Here is a 20,634-nt window from a genome sequence, read left to right as displayed (position 1 = left end):
GTTTGTATCCTCAGAGAGTGTTTGTGCTGGAATGCTGTTGTTTCCTGGCAAGCTGATGTTACCGCGTGTTCCCGCTGGGGGAAACCAACGGTGAACCGAAAGTCCCTTGAAGGACAGAAACTAAAAAAATGATCAGCACACACTCTCTTAACCAGTTCGTCCTGAGCTGAGCCAAAGATAGCCTCAACAATAGGGCTGACATAACAGTTTTTTTTGTCTGCATGCATATCTACACACACACACACGCGCACGCACGCACGCACACACACACACACGCTTTCAGTTGATTCCCTGCTGATCTCGTGCCCAAGTGGAGAAAGGTTACCATGGCAACCCTTGTCCAACACAGGGGTTTTGGCCTGCTTTTCTTCTGACCATGCTGAATGGGGTCATACAATCCAAACCTCTCCACCCCCAACTCATCAGTAGCATCGCTGCCTCCCTGCTAAGGACTGATTGGATAACCCCCCCCCCTTACTTTGTGTCTGTTGGCCAGCAGAGGTTAAAGGTTCACAGTGTGGGGTACATCTTATACCCTCGTCTCTTTGTGAAGTCGCTCTAATTATCCAATGGCTGCTGGGAACTTGGTAGGTTAGAGGTAACAGGAGGTGAAAGGTGGTGGCATCCATCTCTATGGAGCTGGATGAGGTATGGGTTGGATTAATGGTGTTGGCGTGATGTCACGGCCTCGTCACGTGATCAGTTACCAAGCACTGGTTTCTTACCACAGCATCAGTCTTTTAACTTCATCTGACATCTTCATTGATAAATGCAAATTGTGGTTTGGTTCTGATTGAGATTAGGGTGTGTTTGTGTGACAAACACCTGGGCGTGTAGGTTTTTTGTGGGAAAGAAATACGTGAATATATGAAATTCATAATTAAAATAGAAAAAAACAGCTTTGATGCTAACTGAATTTAAAGGTCTAATGTGTGGGATATTCTCCCGTCTAGCGTTGAGATCATATATCAGTTCAAAGTACGTATTACAGCTACGGTAGCCTTCACGCTTCAAAAAGCCGGTTGCTCTTTTCAATATCCTTTTTCTTTTTCTGGGCAAAGAAGACTCATGTCCCTGAAATTCGGGTTTTGAATACGTGTGGTCCTCCATGTTTCCTTCTTCAGACTTGCCGGGGCCGGGAAGCGACGATACCTGTTAGCAGCATAAGCAGCACCTGTGAGTTTATCAAGCAACAGCGAAAAAATGAAAGGTGGAGCAGTATGTCCTGTATGTCCCTCACCGGCTAACATATTTCAAGATGGTGCATGAATATGGAGCGTCTACCCCAGTTCATGCAAATGGAAATGTAAAATTTCAAGCCGATAGGAATAATTGGAATTGATGGTGGGGGTAAATATTCATGAAAAAGGACAAGTTTGTGAACGGGCAACGCCGATTTTGATAATGAACAACTAAACATGTTACACAATGGACCTTTAAGTAACAGGAAATCCAAGGGAAAAAAAACTCACAATAGGCTGCAAGCAAGCACCGTACAAAAAAGAAAACAATGACTTATTGAGGGGCTTGCAGATTGCCACTTCAACATAATCCTGCTCCAATGTGCAAATCTTTCTCTCCGTGTATCCCTCTTTCTGTGATATATATATGCTTGCAACTCTGTTTCCCCTTATTCTTATTCGGCTGCTCGATTATGTAAAAAAAAAAATCATAATCACAATTATTTTGGTCAATATTGCAATCATGATTAGTTAACACGATTACTCATTGACTTTTGGAAAGACGTTGCATCTAATGAACTTAAAAAAACAGTGAAATCGGAACTTGACCAAACGTTGCTCCTCTCCCTCCGCCATCTTTTTAAATGCCACCAGATACCACGAACAGCACCTCGCTGCCTGTTGGCTGAGGGAGTTTAGCCTTCAGGAGGGGCGGAAGAACACTGATAAAAAATAAGAGTTTACTTGCAAAACATAATGTGCAAAATTTCATTTTTGTGATTGGACCCAAAATGGAAATCGCCATCTAAACACGGTTAATTGCTCAGCCCTAATTCTACCTCAGCATTTCTCACCTTTTCTTATGTCCGCTGCTTCTCCCCACGCTCATGTGTCATTAAATGCTACATGAGTACCCGTAATATGTCCAGCCCATGTCATAGAGGGCCTGCATTAATGCGGCCTTGATGAAGACTTTAATGAGTGTCGAAGCCCCATAGCGATATACTACATTCATCAATAGCATGCTCAATCACGCTGGCATCTCAGTTATATCAACCACAGCATGAAACATATAGGGAGGTTACTAAAACTGCACACACGCAGAACCGGTGTAAAAGGTGGGCTTGATTGAAGTGCTTTTATACTCTCATTTGCTTCGCTGATCCCGCTGGCAATAATTCCCAGTATCTCAATTCTACCTGCCAATCTTGTACCACATTTAAATCTCACAAATCCTTTGGGAGAAATTGAAACAATTTCAGCTAATTTGCCCCTCACCTGAACCTTTTTCTGAGCCACTTTTTGATTCGCACATCCTTGTGATCTACTTTGAAGTATGCCGAGGGAGAAAACAGGAGGTGTGATATTTCCTTCTGGTTCAGGCTGTTTGACATTCCCGTAATAGCTTTTGTCTAACCATGAGTGCATTGGCTCTGTGTGCTGCTTGTAATAGCTGTGTGATTGCTTTGTCCTTTGCTTATTTACTCACATAAAATAAGTATAGCTTTTCTTTCTTCCTTTAACACGTACATCATAGAAGCAAGAGCTCCACTTTTGAAGCATTAATTTTCCCTGAATAGAAGGCTCCGTTATTAGAAGTCAGGCTTTTGTTAAGCGTTTCTTTCTTTTTTTAAATATAATAACATGGAATTTTTTAAGATAAGTGTGTTTGTGTGTGTGTGTGTGTGTGTGTGTGTGTTAGCGTGTGGCCTTTTGTTTTAACATAATCATTTAATCACATGTTTTGTCTTGATGTCATATATGGTGAAGGTGCTGCCTCAGCTAGGGCTAAGTAGTTATCATCACCAGGGTTCAAGTGTGAGTGCCACAAAGCTGAGGGCTGAGTCCTTTTTCTGGCCTCCCCTTGACACTTTGCCAATTTTCATTCCTACTCTTCGAACATCCTTCTTTTCCATTCTGTATTTGTATAATCCACCACATCTCTCTCTCTCTCTCTCTCTCTCTCTCTCTCTCTCTCTCTCTCTCTCTGTGGTCCTTTATCCGTCTCTTTCTTCAGTCGGGTCAGCTAATAAAGGGCAACTCATCGTGGTGTCAGCTATTTGGTGTGTGTATGCAAACCAGTTTTCTCTCAATGTTCAAGGGCCAGTTGAGTAGGAAGAGTTGCTTCTCCCAACTGGCAAACTCCTTTTTTTCGAGGGCTGAGCAGAAAATCCCTCCCACACCACCACATCCCACCGCTTTTTGCTCTCTCTGAACCTTCTTGGCCTGCGTCCATCACCAGCACTCTGGCTCAGTGTTTTAATGCAGAGCTAAATATAGGCCTCACATTGTGTGCTGCTGTGCCTAATATGTGTGCTTGGGCTGATTAGAGTTAAGGTCTGATCTATCCTACCACAGACTCGTAATGCATGTCGCGGTCTCTGCTTTCTATTTGGACCGGGGGGCAGACAGGGGAAAATGCTGATATAATCATGTTTAGGGCTGTAAGTTATGTGGCCGAGTGAGATGGCAATATTACACAACTAAAACGGAACTGAATGAGACTCATTATAGAGGCGGGAGATTGGTTGTTAGGACTCGCTGGGATTCAGTTTAATAGGATGTTGGCTTTCGATATTCACTGACAATCAATGATAAAAAAGATTTGGCAATTTGAATGATCATCATGTGTGATTTGTGTGGGTGCAGTCTGGTTTTCTGTCCAATCAGATGAGGAAAGATGGATAGTATAGGAGAGGGTTAACTGCTTTGTATGTGGAGCAGAGAGGCAAATCAATAGGCTTTATGGTGCCTGGCCAAAAATATGAATTGTATTGACTAAAGGCTCGGCCATTTTAGATTCTCTCCCAAACCTGCTCATTTGGCGGCACGCCATTACACTTGCGTGAATAGTGGAGTCTTTGTCTTGATCCCTTTGTCTGTTTCTTCCATTTGCCCCTCTCTTGCCCTTCCATCCCTATAAATATCCCTTACATTTCCTCCAATCTCTACATCTGTCCATTTTCTTTTTCTCTCCCTTCTTCGCTCTCTCCCTGTCTTTCCTCGTGGTCCCTCTCCTCCATCACCACTGAGAGACCTCTTGGACCTCAGTCTGTCCAATGGGAAGTGACATATAGCACATATAGGCAAGCAGGCTAACATACTCCTTAGATTGAAAAACGGGAACAAAAGAGCTGGCGTGCTGGGACACACACACATATACACACACAGCACATTTCTACGCGCTGCTCGCTACTGACACCGGAATTCTTCAGCCTGACACCGGTGATGGATTAGATGTGTTATCGAGGCGGAGAGAGGCTCCATGTTTTCAAGAAAGTGAGAGAAAGAGAGGAAGAGGGAGAAACACACACACACACACTCACACAAACACACATATAGGCAGCTGAATAGCGTGTGCCCATTCCACCTGAAGTAAAGAAAGACAATAGCAGTCTGCTAAATTTCAAGCTGAGTTTTCAGGACAGACAGATAGAGATAGTGAGCCTGGCTTGCACACAGTGCTCTGTCAACTGTCGAATACAGCCGGTTGATTTTGTGTGTGTGTGTGTGTGTGTGTGTGGTGTGTGTGTGTGTGTGTGTGTGTGTGTTTGTGTGTGTGAGTGTGTGAATGCCATTTACGTTCATATGTCACATGAGCCGTGTATGGGCCGACATGTACGTGCCTCTATTCTCTTGTTAACAGAGGAAATAAGGATGAATTTGTGCGTCTTGCTGGTGTCTGGCTTCTGGTGTGTGGGCGATAAAGTCCTCCCCTGCCCTCCCCAAGGTGATTCATACTTCCAGTCCACTCACCCTGATGCTGCCCCAAAGGGACTGACTTCATCCTAGGCTGGACATTATACATCCATCTCCAGGGGGATGGACAGTACACCTCATTCCATAGCGCCACCCGTCTCCCCACAACATTTCCTTCCAGGCAGCGCGGCAATGGTTATGTTCAGGGTTAGCTGCCTGGAAGGCGACGTTGGAGGCAAAAAACACCATTGAGCACAATATGCAGTCACATACATGTGCAGAAAGACTGTCACACACCAGTGATTGTTCACTTTGGGGCGGCTGTGGCTCAGTGGTGGAGCGGTTGCCTGCCAATCGGAAGGTTGGTGGTTCCATCCCTGGCCCTGCAGTCTACATGTTGAAGTGTCCTTGGGCAGGACTCTGAACCCCAAATTGCTCCCGATCCTATGTGAATGTGCATGAATCTTTATCTTATGAGCAGGAGGCACCTTGTGTGGTAGCCTCGGCCACCACCATATGAATGTGTGTGTGTGTGTGTGTGTGTGTGTGAGAATGATGGTGCCTGTACTGTGTAAAGTGCTTGGAGTAGTTGTTAAGACTAGAAAAAAAACACTATATAGAAATGCAGTCCATTTACTTTGGAGGGGTCAAAAGCAAAGGACAACTTACAAGTATGTTGAAATTGTCTGGTTTTTTCTTGCTCAAAGTTGTGCTTGCAATGCAAAAGCCCCGTGGCTGTCACAAAAGCTTTTCAAATCATGCATGCCTCCTGACAAGCTTCACTGGCTCTTAAAATGCTGTCAGCAGTCTGTCGCCTGTCATCTGGCCCAAGGTACAGGCCAATCTCAACATCCAATTCAAGGACATTTACTGAGGCTACAATCGGTCCCATCAGCCATTATGGATTTGATTGAATAAGGTTTATCATGCTCTTTGTCAGATCCCTCTGACCTATGTCTTTTTCAATCGGCATGACCCTACCTCACTACAAAGCTCCATTTTTCCTCAGTCAAGCCTCTCGGTATCTCTGTAAAGGGTCATTGCACTGAGATGAAGAAAACCTGTCCAAAAACTAATCCAGTGCTTGGTTTCGGCCTGATAAAGGCAGTGCCTATCACTTCAACATCCACCACTGTTGAACTGGATTAGCGTAGATGCAGGAGATTGCTGCCAAATAGGTGATGCAGGGGGTTCAACTTTCACTCCCCACTTTTTTTCTCACGTTGAGCTCAATGTGTTACTTCATTCCTGCCACAAAAGCATATTCTCCCTAAAATCAACTCCTATTAGGCTATTCCGGTACATGGTGTAGGTAGAAGACCAACAATTTGACTTAATCCTATCCTGGTACAAGGTGTTGAGAGTGTGCCGCACATTGTGGTTTGGTAAAGGTTCCCGTGCGTAGGTTACAGTCTGCTCTGCCAGTGGTAAAATAATGTACACCTTCAGATGGCTCTGTATTGGTGTTGGCAGGCAGCTGCTTGGATACATGGGCGTCCTGTTTCAGAGAGGCTAACCTCCTTCAAGGCTAAAGTTAGGAAATAGCGTTTTGTTTCCAAATCTGAAAAGAAAAGCAGCTCTCAAGTAATAGGTAGCAGCTGTGGCCATTAACGGAGAAACGTTCTTTTAAAATGAAGTGGTCAATGTTGAACAAATACTTGGAGACAAGCTGTAAAACAGAGACCAAATCATAGAATCAGCAAATCTTCCCTCACAGTGTTTGGCTTTTACAGCTAAATTTAAACACTCATGTTTATATCCCTACTCTTACAGTGTAGGATTATACAATTTGGAAACTGATCATTTGAGCATTTTGGTGCATAACGGCATCCTTTCCTTTTTTTTCTTTTTTTTTTAAATCTCTAAACAGCAGCATTCACATTGCAATGTCAACACACATTTGATGCACGTTTACCGTGGATTTATTCAGCACTTTTCACTCAAATTGCTTCACAGAGACTCACACGGTTGGGGATCCAGTGTCTGGCATAATGTTCAAACCCGGGGAGACCGAGGGAGAGAAGAGAAAGAGGGAGAAGGGCAATTTGAATTGGAGTTTGGTCACTCCTCAAACGTTTTTCCAGGGTGCTTACATGGTCTGATCAAAAGCTCCCCACTGGCACCGGCCCTTGTAGCCACAAGGGGAGGCCTCTGATGCAGCAGCCATGGCTCCCCTGCTCATACCCACTCATGCCTGACCATGTACTGCAACATTAAGTTTATACATAGAAACAAAAGTTCAATTTTTTAAAACCTGTTTTTGCAGGATGTGGCAGCTGGGAACTTTGCCATCTCATGACTAGTAAAATATAGGTACACTATAATATTCTACAATATAGGTAAAATATAGGTATTCTGTCATATTCTACAATATAGGTAAAATAAAGGTACTCTATCATATTCTACAATATAGGTCAAATACAGGTACTCTATAATATTCTACAATGTAGGTAAAATAAATATAGGTACTCTATAATATAATACAATATAGGTATGTATAGGTATATAATACATTGTTTACATTCAGGCTTCTGCATTGACGAACAAAACCAAAAGTCTCTGACTTTGAAATGTTGTTTTCAGTACCAAAAGTTGTATATATACAGTATATATTATATATTTTATAATATACTGTATATATACAATATATATTCTATATTTTCAAGAAAAGTTAACTTTGGGAAACTTTTTGAAATGTGCATGTACAGTATATTAATAAAACTCAGCTTTTAATTAGGGAAATTAGAAAAATGTAACAAATGTGATTCAATGCGTTTAGCCAGCTTTTCTGAATGCTGTGCCAATGCTGCAGGACTCCACTTGGCGCTGTTTAGGTGTAATGTCAAAATATTGAGTATTGAGGAAAAATAAAGTTTTCAGGACAACCACCAAAGCCATCACTTTTGGTCACTTTGAGTTGTTTTAATAAAAAAAAAACTTATTTTAATGTCATTCCACACATGGCAGTCCACAGCAAAACATGTTTTTCTGTGGTAATGTTGGGAAAGTAATGAACCAGACAAACAACAAAGATGCAAACTGGGCTTGACTGAGAAAACAACTCAAATCAACTAAACATGACACAGCCTACTCACAGCTGTACAGATGTCCTTCCCTATCAACTGACCAAGGACTCCTTTAAATAGCTCCTCCAATCTTCTGCAGTCTGTTGAGGCACACCCATATTCCTCTTAGGGGTGTCTCATTCTCTCATATCTAAAACTGGCAATGACAAAATGGGTCTTGTATCAGTAAACATTAGCACAAACTAGAAAATGTAACAGTGTGCCTACTACTTGGGGGCACATCCAAATAGCAATAAAACTTAATAAAAACTTAAAAGACTTAAAACTTACTAACTTAAAAATCTTTGTGTTTCCCAGAAACATCTATGAAGTAGCTAGCGCTAAAGCAACCAGACTCCATTTAAAAAACAGTGCTTTTAGCGTGTATAGAGCCAACATATTTTCACATGTAAATCGGTAAAGTATGTGTTTATTTCAACACTAGAGTTGTGATGGTTGGGAAAGTGCAGAGAAAACCAAAAACGGCTTTTCATAGTTTTTTTTTGTTTCTGTCGACTTTGAATGAAGTGTGTTTTATGATGCTAAAATGAAATGTTTTTTTTACACGGAGTCTGGTGGGTGTGGTCCATCGTGACATCATGTTAGCTACAAATAGCACTTCTTCTCCTTCCTTCCTCTCCTCCTCCTCTCTTCAAGTCTCGTCTCTGTGAAAACAGCTGTTGGTGTTGAGGCCTGAAGTAGAATTAGTCCATCCTGACATGTTAGCTGACAAATAACACTTCTTCTCCTTTCTTCATCTCCTTTATTTCTCTCCTCTCCTCCTTTATTTCTCTCCTCCTCTTGTCCTCTCCTTTTCTTCTCCTCCTCCTGGGGCAGTACATGTTGCTAAAGCGATTCGACACTGGTTGAGTAAAGGCCCCGTCACCACTGTCCAGTATTTAGGCCACCCCCTCTAACTTATCACATAATACATCTTAAATCATGACAAATCAAAGAAATCATATTCAACAAGTCATTCAGCCCAATACAATACCCCCATACTTAGTTTAAACTATGTTAGCGGGGGCGTAAAAGCATGACGTGTTTTGGTTGCCATGGTCACATTACATTTCCTGTAATTCAAGCATGTGTTTCCTGTTCCGCTACGATCTCCAGACAGCTCCTCTCTTATACACTGCTTGTAAATTTGGGATTGCTCTAATCGATGTTTATTTATTGCCCACATTAGACATGTGACATCATGGCCTTTTTCAGGGCCAGCTGCGAGGAAATGTTGTTGAACGGAAATGTTGTGTGTCTGTACCTTGATGATTCCTGGAATGATCTCTGAGTCAGAAGATTCAGAAGAAAGAAAACATTTTAATTCAAGAAACCCAACCTTTAAATCAATAAACAGAACAAGTACATAAACAATACTTGCCTAAGTTTTAAGTCATCCAAGAATATAACGTAAACAAAATACAATTTTCAATACCCACAAACCTCGGGATAATAATAATAATAATAATAATAATAATGTAAATAGACGGTTCTTAAATAGGCCTTTTCTAGCTTTTACGTAGTACAGGAACCATTCACCATTCACACACATTCACACGCTACAGAATAAAGATGGGACTAGCACGGGAAGAAATGCATTCATGGATCAAATGGTGATGGCTCACCCACTTTGTCACAGGTAGCATTTAAAAAAATAATCCAGTTAAGAAAATACAGTCCAAAATCACGTGAAAGTGGTATGGATTTATAGCTAGCAGATTAGGAAGTCCTCCCACTCAATGATGCCTGGGGACATTTATTTCTGTCCTCAGTTCTCCAGGGCTTCACAATGGTTCTATGCATGTCTGCTTGGATTTGTGTGTATATTAAGGATATATATATATATATATATATATATATATATATATATATATATATATAATATGTGTAGATGTGTATGCCACATGTGCATATTGTAAATTTCTGATCATTTTTTAACACTCTAGACAGCACAAGTTTTTCTTTTTCTTTGCACAAATATGAACTACACAGGCCATGGTGCCCCTGGGGTACACGTCGAATGTTTTTCATCACACTCATCCATCTTCACCTTTTTTTCCGCCGTCCTCACTTTACTCGACCCCGACGCTGGTGATAGAGAGAGGCCAGCTAATGGCTGTGGTGTTGAAATGGGGGACCGTGTTAGACTAGGCAGAACCAAGGCCAGCTCTCTGGGGCACTAGGGGTGTGTTTCATCTGATGGGTCCTCCTAAAATAGACGCGCAGTAATATTGTCAGAGGGGCTTGTGGGTATGAATCCAACCTGTTAGCAGCCTTCTCACCTAGCCTGATAAATAATGCAGGGTCAAATGGGGCAGACAGGGGATAGGTTTAAGCACCTGAGAGAGCAGGCTAAAGTAAAGCGATGCTGAGGAAATGGATGTTTTGGGCCTGAGAGTTGCTTCCAGAAGTGGTAGATACAGTACTGTAGGTCAGTAGAAAGGTGGCGTGGGAGTGTGGTAAAGAGATGGAGATTTTGACAGAATTAGTTTTGGTACGAGCATTGGTTTCTCCATATTTCCTCCTCCGCCCACCCAGAGGTGAGGCTGGTCTACAAAGTCCCTCCCATTCATCTAACCCACCACACACACACACACACACACAACCCATTTCTTCACTTCCTTACAAACGTTGTGGGTGTGTGTTTGGCTCTGCGTATGTGTGAATGTAACGCACTTTGCAAGATTTACGGCTACTGTAGAAAAGCAGCTTCTTAATGTGAAAAGCGACCAGCTGTGGGTGTTTGTGTGTCCACGGTGGGATAGTGTGAGTGCTTCTGGAGTGCTTGAGTGTCAGTTATGTTGTTGCCATTTTCTCTGTGTGAGCCATAAGCCTAAGCTGTTTGAGGAATAAAGAACATTTTCATACAAAAGAAGCAGAGACTGAGAAACGGACAGTATTTCTGGGAAAAGGGAAAGTCATTTATTTTTATCTCTTTGTACACACCTCCGCACAGTTAACTGTTTAGTAGTCTGGATCAACGGAAGTACATTTCTAGGATAATTGCCTGACACGCCCCTCACCTTCTGCCCTCTATCTGTTCGCTTCGGGAAATGACAAACTTTGAGCTAGCAAGCTTCACAAAGAAAAATTGATCATGCAACAAGACAGACCTGCTTGGTTCTTTGGGGGAATTTATATTTACTATCTAAATGGGGCATTTTGGACTGTATTGTGTGAACAGTTAATATTGTATGTGGCGTTTTCTGTTGCGGAGTGCAAAAATGTTCCCTCCCGAGACTATTTAGCAGAGCCACCGTCGCTGCGTTCAACGCTTAGCACCGCCCAAGATGATTGTGATTGGTTTAAAGAAATGCAACCAGACCCAGAGTGTTTTTTTTCCCCTCCTATCCCAGAATGTGTGTGTGATGTAGCCTGACCTCACTCCACAGCCCTGTGAGGATAGGTCTGGCAATGCGAGACTAACTGTTTAGTAATTGCTCAGGCTGGTAAGTGCTTTTGGTGTAGTGTGTGACAAAGTGTCATACCCCAGCCTGCAGAGCAGAGGTTCTGTCCTGGACACGCTCAAAGACAGCTGTTTATGTGAGTGTGTGTTTCTGGCCTAATGAGAATTTAGGGGCCCCTGGACAGTGGTGAGACACTGTGTGTGTGATAGCGATCTAAATTCAGATGAACTGCCGGCATGCGGGGGGGGGGGGGGGAGGTCGGGTTATCTTGCGATCCCTAGTGGCGTCCTGCTTGGACACATATCACAGCATGACAGGCTGCTCCTACGGGTGCACACACACTCAAACACACACCCACAACACCCACACTTAAACAGTAGAGAAGAGAACAGCGCTGGCCTGGCCGTGCTTCAACATGCTTTATGGATGAGCATATTTGGCTGAGGTCTCCCTTCACACTGCAGTGTCAATAACCAGATGAAGACTGGCACGGCCCCCACATCCTGCCTTTCTCCTCCTACATATGGTTTTCACACATGTCCTCTTTTTCGATGTTTGGATTAGCCTGCCAGGGTCAGACGTAGGTCAGCCATGGGACGCTCAACCACTTTTGAGCTCTGCCCCTTAACTGGGCCGCCTGCTGTCCTGTAGTCGGCTAACCCTCGAGCTTTGAAGGCAAGGCTCTAGGGCTTTGTGTGAACTTAGGTGCCTCTAATATTCCCTCCAGCAGTTTTACTCACACATACACAAAGCTGTGTGTGTGTATGTACATTAGGGCTGCACGGTATAAGGAAAATACACAATAGCGTTGTTGAAAATCGCTTTAACTATATTAGTTGCGATACAAGATATTAAAGTGTACTCAGTTTTGCCTTTCTGCTGATTTCAATATTTGCTAAAATATAATAATGGCTTGATTAAAAAAAGAAAAAGTCCTAACATTCTTCTATCGAACATGAAAGGCACCACTAAAACCAAATGCGTTTCAAAGTTTCCTACCAATACTCTCTTTTCCCGATGTGTGTATTGCGGATGTTTATATCTCTATGACGATAGAAAAACGATATATTATACATTTGCTCGCATACCCTCCCACCCTCCCAGTTGATCTTCTTTTGACAGACATATGGCCTTGACTTTCCCCTCTGTGATGTTTTTTCGAGAGACTGGCTGCTCTTTGGTGCTGTCACCATCTGAATAGATGGATGAACGTTTGGGTGGAGGCAGGCAGGCAGGCGGGGACGGACAGATGATAGAGCCATCAGCTTTCATGGCTGGAGGAGGGCCTAGTGACATCAGAGACATCTCTCAAAAAAACCATGCTACCCCCTTTCAAGATTTACTATCCCGGGTATATATTTGTCCAATGAGGTTCTGCTGAAGAAACACAGGGGTGGTGGAGGACCATTTGGGTTAGGGAGGGGGGGTCACGCACCTCGGATAATTCATTAGAAGGCTTTTCCACTGTTGTTGTAAGGTGGTCTTGGCCTCAAGTTTAAAGCTGCTCTGAGGGAATACACACTCATCAGGAGAAAGAGGAAAGGAAAACAGAGCTAAGGTTTCACAAAGGTCTAATAATATATGCACCTCATTCTGAACAGTGGTTGTAACCCCATCCTATGTGGAATCACAGTGGGCTGACATGAAATCATACAATGAGTGCCACGCATTTTTGGGAAATTAGAAAAGCAAGTATTAAAAGTAAATCAGTTTAAAGTAAACCCTCTGCTGTTTTTTAATGCTTCACTCTTTTCACTCTCCAAACAGCCGTCATGGCGGACGTCCACTCACCTGAATCTCCAAGTCTAGCTAAATGATAACGATAGATTGTTTTGCAAATATTGTTTCACCCACGTCTGACATCCCTGTCAATCATTCTCCGTCTGTTTTCCCAGCCCTGCTGTCATACTGGTAAAAAATAGCAGTCATGGACCTGTTTGTGCCATTTGTGTTTTTTCTCAGATTCGCGTCGACGGGCCTCCTCACGGCGGTGTCCAGTACGAGATGATATCGGTCATCAAGGACGGCAGCCCTGTCCTGCGAGATATGGCCTTCTCTCTCGACCGCAACTACCTCTACGTCATGTCGGAGAGACAGGTAGGTGTTGGAAAGACGCGTGCATGCACACCTCTGCTCGCTATTTATACAAGTGCCCTCTTGCAAGAAAATGGATGGGTTTAAGTGTGTCTTTTGGGTGTGTGTGTGTGTGTGTGTGAGCATATTTTTAAATGTCAGGAAAAGTGTGTGTGCTGCAGCAGGGCCCGAGATGGCCCACCTCTCAGCATCACCACCACCACCCCCCTCTGTTAGCTATATATAACCTGGGTGGCACAGCGGGGGACGCTGTGACAGCGTTTGATAATGAAGGAGAACAATGAGGGCAGGGAAAGAGAAAGAAATAGAAAGACAAGGAAAAGACAAGGTAGGTAGAGAGAGAGAGAGAGAGAAAGAAAGAGAGATATGAAGGGCACTTGCCAGCTGAGGCAAAGTATAAGAGGACGAGTGATGAGGGTAAGAGGGACAGCTGTAGTGTATGACTTAGAGTAAAGAGAAACACTGAGCAAAAAAAGAGACAGAGTGCAAGGTCATCCTTTCACACTTCTAATGAAGTGACACAGCATTGCGGGGCGGGAGGGAGGGAGGGAGGGAGGGAGGGAAGCAGCAGCCGATGGCCATCAATGCGGCTGACATACTGACTAGGGTTGTAAATCTTCAAGCAGTCAGATATATATAGATATATGAACTCCCCTTTTTATTGGATCTGCCCTTAAAAAAAAGACACTTCAGCAGACAACAAAAAACAAAAAAAAAGCAGCGGGCAGACTGGAACAAGCAACATCAGTAGGCTATAATAATCTATTGTGGACTGTCACTTTATTGATGCAGAGTTGTCCACTAATATTAATTAGGCAACAGGCGAGGGCATATACGGGTGGAAGGGGACACAACGACAGAGTAGGAGGGTTGAGGAGAGGAAAACACGGTCGGATAGAAAGGAGATGAAAAGCGGAGGGAAAGTGATGGGAGGAGAGGAGGAGCAGCAGCAGCAGCTGCAGGGGAGCGCGGCAGCGCGGCAACTCCAGAGACAGACGACGTGCGAGGCTGTCAGTGTGAGCTGATAGATTGCCGTCCTCTCTCCTTATCTCCTCTTTTGACACACTTAACAACCGGCTGGCTGGAGCTCGCAGGTTAGGAACCGCGGTGGGCGGATGGGGTGTGAAGGAGGAGTTGTTTAGACGATGGTGTGCATTGCTAAGGGAAGGAGTAAACAGGTTTAACCCCCCCCCCCCCCCCCCCCAGCATCTGTGACTAACACAGCTGGGCTGTGTGAGATTCGCTTTAGTCCACTCTAAAAAACAACAACAGCGAAATATGTCTGAAGAGTCAGACTCTTGCCTGCTGTGAGAATAAAAAATAAAACAATGTCAAATGCAATCCCATCACCAACAACAGCTCCGTACTTTAAACAATACTACTACTGAGATTTTTTAGTAAGAAAGACATCTGATCAAATGGAAGGCCAAACTATTTTAAATCTCAATAATGGGGCTGCTATCTGGTTGCATGTTTTTTTTTTTTTCATACTAAAGGAGCTTTATGCACAACCGGATCAAAACTGTGGCTGGCAAAACTAACTTTGGAAGTCCGCTAGCCGCTAGTGGCTGGTGAGAACAAAAAGTTAATGTCAAGCCCTGAAGGCATGACATAGATTCCACAAATAAAGACGAGTTTGTACTGAATCTCAAGTTTGTTTCCCATATTTACAAAATCCTTTATTCCCAATTATTCCGCAGATGAAACGAGCTTTTGATGTTGAGCTCATAACTGCTAGTCATCTGAATGAGAAGTGATGTTGGTGAATATTATTAGCATTCAGTATGTACACTCTTCTGTCTTGCTCTCCGGGGGTTGGGAAGGATTGAAGCAGACACACACACACACACACACACACACACACACACACACACAGGACTGCTCTCAGCTACGTTGGGGATGTTGCATGTTCAAGGATACCATTCGACAGTCACACCTGCTACAGTAACTGGATTGGGATTTTGAGTAGCCACACACACATCATTTTTCCATACATTTGGCTAAGCCAACAGATGTTTTCACATGTGATTCTGGAGAGTAAGACCAACATTTAATTAATTATTTAAAAACAAAATTGGCAACACTTCATATTAAGCATCACTTAGAACTGATAAATTGCTATTAAACTGTAGTTAATAGGTATTTTTTATTAGCACACAATAAAATCATGATTTAAAATGTTTACTAATTATTATTATTAGTAATGTCATAACTATTGTTACTTTATCATTAGTTTAGTGGCATATCAAATAAGTCTATAATGTTAGATAGGTAGTTAATATTTCAGTTAAGTCAGTGGTTAACAATTGTTAATAAACCATCTATAAACACATTATTTGGATGCTAGTACAAAGTTGCAACTGATGTTTATAGTAATAAGTTAATGATTAATAAATGGTTTATAAAGCATCAATTAAAGGTGCAGTAGGTAAAACTAACTTTCTGTCATATTTGCTGAAACTTTGAAACTTGGTCTCATTAAATCTTAATTTGGTCCCATTAAATATTAATTTGATCCCATTAAATCTTCTGTTGCGATCTGTAAAAGAGATGATTGTAAGGTATCTAAATGTTTATAGATGCTTTACAAAGTTTTTATTAACCACTAACGATTGTCCTTCATCAAATGCACCTTTCTAACAGCCATCCAAATGGCGGTTGATAAACAATTTCTAATTCATTAACAAAAAGTTAATAATGTGTATTAATGTTATATGTGAGCAGCACACATTATAGCTTGCCGAATAATTAGTAATCATTATTAATTATTATTTTGTTGTTAAATAACAGTTAAATAACTTATGTTTAATTAACTATCAATTTAACATTTATTAGTGATGGTTTATTAAAATTACGGAACATTTTTATGTAATCTGCCTAGATGGAACTGCACATAATGCCCAATATTAAAGGGGAACAATGCAGTTTTCTAGCTTAATTTACCTTAACTGAACAGCTTTTTGAATGGTTATATGACTTTTTTGGGTTAATTTGTGGTCAGCGTCAGGAAGGATGGCGTGATATCAGGTCTCGCGATGTAACGAATTGCTGCACTGCACACATGACGCCCCCATTCAGGAACCGGCTAGCAGGGTAGCGATGGAGTTTTTAACACTATCGTCATGAAGAAGAAAGCTAGGAAAGCACTGTTGGAGGAACAGAGAAAGAGGATACGGCAGACTGAGAGAGGGAGGGGTCAGACACAAGTTAACATCAGAGCTGCCAAATGGCAAAAAGTGAGAAAACAGCAAAAAATTGCATAGCGCCCCTTTAAGTCTATCTAGTTTGACGTAACCTCTTTCTACACAGGGGGACGACTTAAAGATGTATAGTAACTTTAATAAAGCATCATACACTATAAAAACAGACACAGCAGCCACCTTTAAACCAGCCCCTACGCACTAGCATTCAGTGGAAAACATCTATTTGACCTTTATTGTAGTCCTAAATGTCACCCCGAGCTATGCTTGAAATCAGACGTACAGGACATCACGAGATCTATCTCGTCTGAGCGCTACTTGTTCCGATGTGTCTGTCTGAAGCCGAGCGCATGGTGATGGGAGGCGGTTAGAACAAAGGAGGGATGATATCAAACAGAAAGCAGGCCAGATTTGGCTCCAGTTGCATTTCCTACTCTGAATAACAAAGAGGCCCTCTGTGTTTGGCACAGTGGGGAAAGAGAGAATACAGAGAGACGGAAGGAGAGACAGACATTGAATGAGACAGGGAGAGAGAGAGAGAGAGAGAGAGAGAACTAGAGAGAGGGAGACAGAGTGAAATTAGGAGAGCCAGAGTACTATTTGCTCAGCGAGGCCGTGCTCCACAGTCTGGACTCTTGCGCTCTCTCCGGTCCTCACACATGTCCGTGTGTGTTGTGGCGGTGCCGAGAATCGTTTGTAAACACGAACATGCAGACAGGCACCCACAGAGACACACTCGCGCACAAAGCACATGCTCCCTCCATGTCCATTTGCATAGGTAACAACAAAATCCACTGGCTCTCTCAATCACACGTCCACCGCACAAAAGAAAGCAAAAAAAACTATAACTACAGACACATGCACCGGTCTCCCATTCAGTATTCAAATGGAATCTATATATATACCTATTACACCTACTGCCCACCACGAGTTATCAGTGTGTGAAAGAACTTTCTGCTCTCTCTCTTCTCTCTCTCTCTCTCTCTCTCTCTCTCTCTCTCTCTCTCTCATTTGTTTCTTTCTCCCACTCCCACTCCCACACCATCATTCACTCTCCCCCCAAACATATTTAATAGCTCCCTGTTTCACATTCGATCCATGGTGCTGCCATGTTAAACGGTGCTTTTGTTTTGTAGATGTAATAACAACAGCATCCACCATATTAATGATTTGGTGAGATTGACCCAAGGCAAGGCAGTGCAGTGGAACTGATGAAAAGACCTGGCTCACTGTGTGTGTGTGTGTGTGTGTGTGTTAGTGCGTTTGCCTTTCTGTAGTGTGCTGTATCCTTACTGACAGTCTTGAAATATATAACAGGGGGTTTTCATCTCAAGATTTATCTTCAGACATCTGTGCACATATTTGAAAAAAACAATGCAAACAATGCTCATCATATCTGGATTTTCACAGGACTCACACTCTGAGCTTTGTGTCTTCCAACTGTCCTTGTGCACCCTGTGATTCTGCAGATCCGTTGTTTAGATTTTTGCCACATCACATGTATGAGTCATGTTGTGTGTGTGTGAGTGTGTGTGTGTGTGTGTGTGTGTGACTGCTTCTATATTTAGACCAATAATCCAGAGATTTTGGTACTTGGCTGGGTAGCGATGCCGGCGGCAGGGATGGAGAGAAAAAGGTCATCGCTGTTTCTGGAGACTCAGCTGAGCTGCCTCCCAGACACATCCTCGACTCTTTCCTCCTCTTTTTTTCATGTCGTTTTCTTCTGTCAGCGTGATGCGAAGTGCCCCCTGTAATGTCTTACATTCCTCAAACACCTCACTGCACTTAATATTGCATCAAAAGCTGTGGATTTCAAACTGAATACCACATCTTCCACTGCTGCAACAAAGCACGCATGGGCGTGTGCTGTTTTACATGGTGAAGCACAGGGGGCTTCAACCCAACCTCAATAAACCTTACTTTGCATACAGACAGATACATTGTGCCTACAGCAGTACTTTAAAGCCAAAACAATTCCAGTGGAGGCTCTAATCAAACAGGTAGAATGAGTATTCATGTGCGAATGGCAGCTGGAGCAGAGCTAAACCACTGGTGCTATTGCCAGCTCATGCAAATTCAGTGTGCTGCATCTGCATGTGTGTTTGGCCTGGCCTCGTTCCCACCAACTGGAGCCTGTCTTTCTCTCTGTCTCTCATAACACTCCATTTTTGTTTTCTCTTTCTCATGTTTCTTTCTTTTCAGAATGTGTAACCATGAGAATGCAAAAGGCCCTCACCTGTTTCTGTGACGTCCTGTATTTACGGACGTTTGTGTGTGCTCATGCATTTTGGGAGTTCAAGCCAACGGGGATATACAAGCGTGCCTGACACTGTGGCCCGCATGAGGCCTAGAGAAGCGTTCGCTCTTTGTTTTTTCGGTTTATCAACACAATGCAGCGCACTGGGATAAATGGCGAAAACTACTCCAGTATCAAATGGGGTCTTTTGGGGCCTGGATTATCAACATTTTTATGAGGCCTTTTCATTCCCTTTGTGGTGTCCTGGGCTGTTGTGGCCGCTGGCACCCAGCAGTAGGGAGAGCACTCATCACACGCGGCCCAGAAACGGTGACTGCATTATGTCGGTGGCTTTGGTCGGCGGCCAGTACGCGGAGCCCAGGGTATAATGTATTATTCATGGATAACAATCAAGATTTAACATCTGAAAGGGTTTTTGAAGTGATACCTGTGGCGTGGCCTTAGTTCCGCCTGAAAAGCTTTTTGAAAACACCTTAATAAAGTAAACAAGGAAAAAAAAAAAACACTAAAGTGGTTACGTTTTCATCGTGTCTTCTGAAGAAAAAAAAAAAAAACCCCAAAGAAAAAAACGGGGGTTTTTTGCTTTGGGAAATGAGCTCAATTTTTTTTTTTGAAAATTTTTTGGGCTGTGGCACCCCGGTTTAACTAAGAACGGGAACAGACTTAAAGTTTTTCCTAGTGAAATAGTGGCCGTCTAATTACCAGCTCTTTATAAGGATAAGTGTGAAAATCTTGCTAGCATGACCAACTGAGGGATACTGAGCTGGCTTGTAAAACCCAATTTTCTTTCCTTTAAAAGGACAACACCCCGGTGGGCCCTCCCCCATAACGTTTCGGGCCATGGGGATGCTGTCCCCTCCAATACCCCCTTTGGGCCTCTTTAGAAAACAAAACCCCCCCTCACCCTTTCCAATCCTCGTACTCTGCCCCTTTCCCTTCCCCACCCCTTTTTTGGAAGGGCCCAAACATTCCGCTCACAGTTTATCAAAAAAAAAAGAACCCTTTTTTTTTTTTTTTAACCTTTGCCAATTTCTTCCGGTCCCTCCTGTAAAATTTTGAAACCCTGCATGGATTTTTTCCCTTTTCTTTTTTAAACCTTTTTTCTTCATATGAGCCTCTTTTTAACCATTTCTTCCAAAAAGCAGCCCCCCCTCCTTTCCCTAAATTTTTCTGGGTCTCCTCTCTCCTTCCCTTTTTACCCCCAACCCCTTTTTTTGGCTGGCGTCGTTAGAAGGAAGAAAAGGGTTCAGGGTATCAAGAAAGGAAAAGGGTTCATTCACCCCTCGGCCAGGCTTGCTGCGTTCAAAAATGGGTCATCATTATGCAGGACTTTTTTTTTGGGGTGTATGACACTCGGAAATTTCCCTGTGTTCCCCGGCTATGGGCCCCTGGGGGCTTTTAAACCGCCCTTCCCCGTGGGGACTGTAAGTGTTTTCAGGGTTGTCAGACTTTTGAAAAAAAAAACGCTACAGCATTTGGGTAATTTCCTTTTGTTTCCCGGGGGTTTTCTGTTTACACCCTCCCAACGCAGATTTTCCCGGCTTATGTTTCCCGAAACCCCTCATTCAAAGGGGTTTAAAAACTTCCCTGGGGCCTTTTTTGTTTTGTTTTTTCCGATTTTTTTTTTTTCCCCCAAATTTTTTTTTAAACCACTATTTCCAAACTTCTATATGCTTTCTTCCTTTTTACCCAAAAAGACTAAACTGTTGGGGGGGGGGGCAAGCCCGTCTG

At 42.9% G+C, this 20,634-nt stretch overlaps 1 protein-coding gene across 1 annotated transcript in view; it reads left to right on the top strand.

Moving 5' to 3' along the window:
• plxna2 (plexin A2) overlaps positions 1-20,634 on the top strand; it is a 222,147-nt gene that overhangs the window by 73,653 nt on the left and 127,860 nt on the right. Inside the window, 1 exon segment of the mRNA XM_032519890.1 lies at positions 13,315-13,449. Within this exon segment, the coding sequence (XP_032375781.1) occupies positions 13,315-13,449 (135 nt within the window).

The sequence above is a fragment of the Etheostoma spectabile genome, chromosome 7 (genome assembly GCF_008692095.1).
Source record: "Etheostoma spectabile isolate EspeVRDwgs_2016 chromosome 7, UIUC_Espe_1.0, whole genome shotgun sequence".
In the NCBI taxonomy this organism is placed as follows: Eukaryota; Metazoa; Chordata; class Actinopteri; order Perciformes; family Percidae; genus Etheostoma; species Etheostoma spectabile.
Note: the sequence above shows the minus strand (reverse complement) of the source record. Positions and strands in the feature narration are given on the sequence as shown.